This window comes from Zea mays, chromosome 1 (genome assembly GCF_902167145.1).
Source record: "Zea mays cultivar B73 chromosome 1, Zm-B73-REFERENCE-NAM-5.0, whole genome shotgun sequence".
Taxonomy (NCBI): domain Eukaryota; kingdom Viridiplantae; phylum Streptophyta; class Magnoliopsida; order Poales; family Poaceae; genus Zea; species Zea mays.
This window is the reverse complement of record NC_050096.1, coordinates 83,758,194-83,766,118: the sequence shown is the minus strand read 5'-3', so window position 1 is coordinate 83,766,118 and position 7,925 is coordinate 83,758,194. Positions and strand designations below refer to the sequence as shown.

The window sequence follows — 7,925 nt, the reverse complement described above, 5'->3', positions numbered from 1 at the left end:
ACCACCTCAGCACAGCGGCTCACCATGAGCTTGTGGAACTGCAACATCTGATCCTCCTCGTGACCTTGTCCGAACATCACGATGAGAGGCGTAGTCCTCTGTTTGGGCATGACGGGGGCCTGAAAACCGCAGCTCTTTACATGATGTTTCAAAGCTCAGCCTACCCAAGTTCATCGGCAAAGAAGTTAGTTTGCTGACAGTTAACAATCATCAACTGTAGACGGTTGTTGATGGACCTTTGCCGAGCGTTGTATTTCACCAAGAGCTTGGCATTCGGCAATGCCCCCTTTGCCGAGCACCAGTGTATGCCGAGTGTTTTGCACTCGGCATAGGAGGTCTGTGTCGAGTGTCTTTGTTCGCTGAGAGTGTCCGATAAATTGCTCTCGCCAAAACGCTAGACACTCGACAAAAGAGTCTGATTTGATTTGATAGTGTAAAGATATGCCCGTAGCTTATTTTGTTTCTACTTCATCCTATAAAAGGTGCTCGATCGACATGATTGGAATAGTAGAATAGACGGGGGCGCGTTGCTTATGAAGTCAATCCGCGGAAGGATTGCGCACTTATAGCCGGATTAAGGAGGAAGCAAAATCATGGAAGGTGTATGAGAGTTACGTGGCGGCCCCACGCCCATGGACAGCGTCCGGGAGCAGCTGGCCCCCACCGTTGCCTCCATCAGGCTGTTTTTTAAATGGCGGTTAGTTGGCAGGCGTGGACCACGGACGTAGGTCTCCTGGCCCCACCGTCGGCGGCTCGGCGCCAGCTGGGACTGGGAGTCTGGGAGGCAGGCAACTAGTCGTACTAGTACTGCTAGCGCTCGCTTCCCCGCCGGCCGCTGTTGGACACGCACGCCTATGCTAATGCTATGCATCGGTCCATCGTTTCGTTTGCACAATCTGGAGGCATCATGTCATATACACTGGCCATCCTGCCAAGTGCCAACTGCCATCGCCAGGTATTGTAAACACTACTGGTACAGTAGTAAGCACACGTACGCTCATGGCGCGGCACAGGTGGGGGTGGGGTGGAGGAGCAATCAGCAGGCGGGGGAAGAGAATCTGTCGGAACGAACTAACGATCGAAACAGTGACGCTGCAACCGCCACCAGGCACCAGCCAGCTAGCTATCTAACCGATCGAGCGACGACCGACGGGCGAGCGAGCGAGGAGAGGATCGCTCATCGGTCGCTGCTTCACTAGCTCGTCGGCGGGGGGGATCGCCCGCCTCTCGCTCTCTCCTCTCGTCTCGTCTTTCTAGCTGCGACTGTGTACTATACTAGTCCGCATCCGCACACTAGCCAGTAGTTGTCCAATTCTCCAAGTGGTTCAGAGGAGCTAGCAGTACCTCACGCGGAGTATATGAGCGAGTGTTGGCACTGGCGCTGTCTATCCGCCTATCATCCCTCCCCAGCCCGAAAAGCTATGGCCCTGAGCTCTCCTCCCTCGCCCTGGCGCAAAGGTGCGTGCGTCGTCGCTGCCGACGCTGCTAGCGTTTGCTGCGTCCGTCTCCTTCGCTTCCTTTTCCCTTCCCCCTAGCTCCCTCGGCTCTGCTGCTTTGCCTTGCGCGCCTTTGTACTATTTTACTCCGCCTTTCGATTCTGCGCTGAGCTTTTCATCTCCAGTGTAGTGTAACGTACGTCAAGCCATCCATCCATCCATCGGCAGTTCGGCACCCGGCCAGCCGGCGGGCGCGCTGGGCTGCCTGCGGCTACACGTACGTCGTAATCCCGCTCTCCCGCCTCGCCCGCCCCGGTCGTCCCGGGCTCCCGGCCACAACAACTACACATAGACACATGGCGCATGATGAGCCAGGTTTCGCGTACGCGGACTACTTCGCGGCGGCGGCCGGCGCCGTGGCGACGTTCGTGCCGGAGGTGGACGTCGGCGGCGGCGGGGAGGAGGGTCTTCACCTCTACGGCCTGCAGCCGCACCACCAGCAGCCCGGGGTGGAGATGTACGGGGCCAGGGGCCACATGCCGCCGGCCGCGATGATGGCGGCGCACGGCGGCAAGGCCGCGCTCGGTCTCGACGTCGCTTCTCCCGTCGTCGGCGGGCACTTCGGGGACGACCACCTCCGGCAGGCTCTCCAGGCGCCGCTGTCGCTGTCGCTCCACGACGACGGGACCGCCGACGCCGCGCCGCTGGCGCTGCACCACCACCACCACCATCTCGGCGGCGTACCGCAGGCGCAGCAGCACCAGCCGCCGGGGGCGTGGCCACAGCCGCAGCAGCAGGGCGCGTGGCACCTGCGCGGCTCCAGGTTCCTGCGCCCGACGCAGCAGCTGCTGCAGGAGTTCTGCACCCTGCCCGTGGACACCGTCACCAGCACGCCCGCGAAGCCAGCGAGCGTGGAGGACGGCGTCGGCTCCTCGTCCTCGGCGGCGGCCCCGTCGCAGCAGATAATCCAGGCCATGGATGCGGCCGAGCTGCAGAGGCTCAAAGCCAAGCTCTACGCCATGCTCCAAGAGGTCCTCCTCTTTCTCCGATCGCTCATCAGTCATCAGTCATCATGCCTCAAACCCTCTCTCAGGCAGCAACAGCAGGCGCGCACAGGCCACATGTCCAGCAGCAGGATCAGGAGCCCTTGCTACTTGTCCTTGGAAATCTGAAAAGCTGCATGCAACTGGGAGTTCAGTTATGGCTTGTCTGAAGACACCTACTGGCCTTGCCATCTGCTTTTGGAAACCTCCATTCCTTAGCCTCCAACGCATCTGTACAGGGTAACCTGTAGGCTGCACCGCTGTAGGCTCCCGCAGATCAGCAGGGCCGTGTCATGACCCCATCACCCTGCATCTGCAGCTCCAGATCTCTGCATAGCTAGCAGCACTGCTCGGCTGCTCCATAACTGGTCTACTCTCTCTCTCTCCTCCTATCTTCACTTCTTCAGTCGGTGCCCGTCTCCTGCTCCCTCGTCTTAATCCCTCTCACATTTACCCTGCTTGCTGTTCCAGTACGTATATGCTGCACGGCTGTACAGTGCGATTCATTTGGTAGGTGCAGCTAGCCAGAGTCACTGCACTAGTCAAAGTCGAGTACTTACACGAGTATACCAGCAGACAGCTACAGTGTCATCAATCCGGGAAGCTAGCTGTTGCCGTTTGTGATCGATCGAGAGCTTGGTTCCTTTGCATGGCATGGCATGGCATGGCGTCCAATATGGTTGGTGGTGCTCTCCCTAACTTTAACGGTGACGTACGACGATGCAGGTGGAGAGAAGGTACCGGAGGTACCGGGAGCAGATGAGGGCCGTGGCGGGGTCCTTCGAGGCGGTGGCCGGGGAGCGGGCGGCGGCGGCGTACACGAGGCTGGCGCAGCGGACGATATCCAGGCACTTCCGGAGCGTGAGGGACGGAGTGGCGGCGCAGATGCAGGCGGTGCGCCGGGCGCTCGGCGAGAAGGACGCGGACGACGGCGGCGTCGTCCCGGCGGCGGCCGGGATGATGGCCAACAAGGGGGAGACCACGCCCAGGCTGCGGGTCATCGACCAGTGCCTGCGGCAGCACCGGGCGTACCAGACCGGCGTCGTCCTCGAGAGCCAGCCGTGGAGACCGCAGCGCGGCCTGCCGGAGCGCGCCGTCTCCATCCTCCGGGCGTGGATGTTCGAGCACTTCTTGCACCCGTAATATCATCGTTCCGAACTCTTGCTCCTTCCATCCCGCTCAGTAAATTTGCACGCTTTTGTGTATAGGATTGGCGCCCAAGTTAAGATAATCTTCGCCCGGCCGTGCCTAAACACCCATCCAAGACAAGTCGTACCGCCCTAACAAACTAAAGAGGCTAGTAGCAATCATCCATGTGAATCGTGCTAGCTACTCCTAAAAATAGTGCTTCGCGTTCTTCTTCGTCCCAAATTATAAAACTAAAGCGATCAAGCTTTTATAAATGCACAACTTTTAGTATGCATTTAAATACATATTATATCCTGAATAAATAATAAATATAATATAATATATCTAAAAAAATAATTTTATAATTTGAAATGAAGGAAGTAACATTTTACCCCGTGCTCTGTTATATATGACATCATTAATTCTGAGCCATATACATTTTATTTCCATTAAAGTTGGACATATAATTATATGATTTTTTTTCATAACTTAATACAAATGAATTTACTACTCCCGTTAAGTATATTTTGATTTTTTTTCAATACATATATTTACTGTGATAAATTTATTAACCACACCTTTTCAATTTCATCCGCCAAATAGTACTTCTCCGTATTTTTATGCCAAAAGTTTCTAAAGTTCGTTTACTATCTATCCATGAAGTATATATATACACTTCATTCCTTCATTCAAAAATGTTAAGTATATTTTGATAGGTCAAAAGTTAAATAAAATAAAATTTGACCCCTATTTTCTTCTACAGTAAGTTGCGTCTCAATATTTCTCATAGACACTTCGGTTTGGATACAAATCTATCAATGCAAGTAGTATGTTCTACTCTTGTGTATAATATGCGATTAAAGTTTGTGAAATTAAAATTTTGCCTATATAAAATATGCCTACAATAATTATGGGATGGAAGGAGTATGTGAGAATGGATGGAGTACCTTATTAGTGATCTATTACTATTCTTCAGCAAAGGTAATATCATATGTCAAGGACAGTTATGGGTTGTTATACTTTGCGCTTATGTACTCCTAGTTAGTTATCCCCATAGATATATGCTACTTGCCTGGTTGTTGCAATACTATTTTCTCACTATATTAGCATCCCCAACTGAAACAAAATAAGATACCATTACATGGTTATATATGGTGCTTTAATTAATTAGGAGCAGCCGTAATATCCATGGATAAATCATATCGGGACGATACTCTATTTCTTTCTCAATACAATAATTAATGTAATAATGTGCTTAGGTTATCCCTCGTCGTCATTGATCAAGAAACTGACTTGTTAAGCATAGCTAGCACTCCAGTTGCCAATGAGTATTGTTCTTCCTCCATTATACCGTTACAATGTCTGCATCAAATATATACCACACTTGTCTTGTACGAATATTCTCGTGTAGTACCAATGTGTGTGGTCTACATCAATATCGATCTCTAGATACTATATAGCAAATATATAAACATGTTGCATTATTACATTGCATTCTTCTTTCCAAACTGCACACGCTAGCAAGCATATACATCATCCTATCCTATACGATATGGAAAACAAATAGTAACTAACACACCTAGCTGGTATATCCTCTCATCCAGGTATCCAAGCGACGTGGACAAGCACATCCTGGCGCGCCAGACCGGCCTGTCACGCAGCCAAGTACGCATACGCTTGCTTCCTTCTTCTATCTAATTTTGCCATCAACTCTCCAACAAAGTCCGTACATAGCAACTAGCTAGATGCCGCTCACCCACAATCATTTTGCCTAGCTTATTTGCATAGCTAAGCATCATATCTGCATTTGCGATGCTGTCGTACGATGGCACACGCATCGGCCGGCGCGCGCTGTGGGTGCCCCGTCGATCGGGTACCACGTCGGAGTCGTGCGCGCGCGCGTCTGCATGCCCTTCTCTATCGAGCTAGAAGAAGGGAAAGAGTCTTATCGTCAACCGCTTTCTCTATCTCTCTTGCGCGCCCACCGCGTGCGTGCGCGCACTGGCAGGTCTCCAACTGGTTCATCAACGCGAGGGTTAGGCTGTGGAAGCCGATGGTGGAGGAGATGTACTCGGAGGAGATGAAGGACCCCAAGGAGGGCGCCTGCAGTAACGCGAACAGCAGCGTGAACACTGGCGCCGGCTACGCCTCCGAGGAGCTAGGGCAGCCGCTGGGGCACGGGGGCGCCTGTGGTGGCGTGGACGAGCAGAAGCCGACGCGGGCGCAGCTGGTCCACGACGCCGGGTCGCTAGCATCAGCCGTCAGCATCGGCAGCAGCAGGGACCAGCAGCAGATCAGCAGCATCAACTTCCGCATGATGGACCACCTCGACTTCGACGCGTACAGCGGCGACCCCGCCGCGGCCGGCGGGCCAGCAGCTGGGTTCGGTGGTGCTGGTGCTTCCGGCGGCGTGTCGCTCACGCTCGGGCTGCAGCAGCACGCCGACGGCGACCCCCACGGCGGCGTCAACATCGCGTTCGCCGCGGCTCCGTCGGCCGCGCACGAGTTCCTGTTCATGGCAGGCGGCGGCGAGCATCGGATGGTCGCGGCTGGCGCCGTGCACCCGTCGTCGTCCCACGGCCACGGTCAGTTCGCCGCCAGCATGCAAGGCGACAGCGCCGGTGTGGCCTCCTCGCACTACCACCGGGGCCTCGGCGCCGCCACTGGGTTCCAGCTCCTCCATGACCTGGCCGGCTGATCGCATTAGCATGGCAAGGGACGGACCCTGATGACTAGGCCGATCGAGCGCTTTAATTGGCTTTGGAGGTTCACGCGCGGCCGGTTGACGGGGATGTGCCAACGGCAGCAGCTAGCCGGATGGCATTGGCATGAGCGCATGGCGCTCGCGCAGCTTGCGCGCTTCGGATTTTTGTAGGGTTTAGATTCCTCTCGCTTCAATTCTTGGCACGGTGTCTCTGTCTACATGTGTATCTGTATCGCTTCGGAGAATGCCATTATCTGCCATGGACATGGACGTCTCTTGCTCCGCGCGAACACTAGCATCTAAGAATTTTTATAAAATTTACTCCCTAAATCATCATATAAAAAGTCATATGAGTAAAAATTATTTTCTATATATTTATATCCTTCAACAGTTTTTTTAATATTTTGTATGTATATTCTAGATATTTATCCTCAAAAATCTGAAGTAAAGAATCACTATATATTTGAAGATCTAATTAAAGAGGCTAGAGGTGTCGGGGATACGATCCTAGTCCATGGAGCCCGTCGGTCACCAAGCGCACTGAGAAAAATGCCTTTGTCCACTGAAGCCCGTTGGTCAGCCAAGGGAGATAGACAATGCCTATCCTGAAAAAACCCGCTCCAAACGAACCATGCGGCACCGAGTCCGGGGTTGAACGTGGCGAAACTGGACAGGGGACTGGGTGTAGCGAAGGTAAACCACTCGAATGTATTCCATGCCTAAACCACGGTTGACATCATAAATGATCGACTCCATTAAACTGCGCCTGACGCTGAGCCACGGGAGGGACACTGGTCTGCCTCCTACTCATAACCTACGAGCCTCTCAGGTCGTAGAGCACTCATGACCTACAAGCCCCTCATACTACAGTGCATTTATGGCCCACATCTCCCCTAGCCGGCGACGCACTCATGACCTATTGGGACTAGGCCTGAGTGCGCAGGCCACTGGTAGGGCGCAACACGACGAGTCGTGTTGAGCCCCAGGCTACGAAGACCGGGCGTCGGTATAGCCCAAATGATGGTGCCCGTGCCCACGCTGCCTGCGCCATTCGTAATATAGAATACGGGGCAACCAAGCGACCGCAAGCACACATGGCTCTACCCTATAGTAAGAACAGGACCTTCACCAAGTGGGTCCTTCCTAAGGAAGCCACCGCTGACCGACCCCCTTCCTTAGCCTATAAAAGGAAAAGGTCAGCCTCTGCATGCAAGGACGGAACCCAAGAAAGCAAACACCTAGAAGACCCATGAACAGGAGGAAGACCTGGAGGCTAGAGCCATGTTGCCAAGCCAAGACTTAGCCTTCACCTTGTAACCACCTCCACCATGAATAAGAGAGTTGGGAGCTTCTTTTCCCTCTCTCGCCTTGCTTGTAACACTACTACGAGCTTTGATCATCAATGGTGTCACTAGAGCAAGCCATCGATGATTGGATGTAGGGACCGAACCATTATAAATCTTGCGCACACTGTCCGGAGCCCGAAACGCGCACAATAAATTTACTTGTCAGAACGAGGTTTGAAACACCGACAGTTGGCACGCCAGGTAGGGGACTTGCGTGTTCCACGATGAGGTTTTCCAAACTCTGGATGGCCAATAACAACGTCAACAG

At 53.4% G+C, this 7,925-nt stretch overlaps 1 protein-coding gene across 2 annotated transcripts; it reads left to right on the top strand.

The window, feature by feature from the left end:
• The first annotated feature begins 1,167 nt into the window (after positions 1–1,167).
• Positions 1,168–6,655, top strand: LOC100281545 (uncharacterized). Of its 2 annotated transcripts, NM_001367262.1 has the most exons (5): positions 1,294–1,458; positions 1,622–2,467; positions 3,206–3,618; positions 5,212–5,272; positions 5,616–6,655. In NM_001367262.1, the coding sequence occupies exons 2-5, from the start codon at positions 1,793–1,795 to the stop codon at positions 6,303–6,305; spliced, it is 1,839 nt and encodes a 612-aa protein (NP_001354191.1). In that variant the 5' UTR covers positions 1,294–1,458; positions 1,622–1,792; the 3' UTR covers positions 6,306–6,655. The 2 variants fall into 2 exon arrangements, with proteins under 2 accessions (XP_008674921.1, NP_001354191.1); XM_008676699.3 differs by having other exon boundaries at positions 1,168–2,467.
• The last annotated feature ends 1,270 nt before the right edge of the window (positions 6,656–7,925 follow it).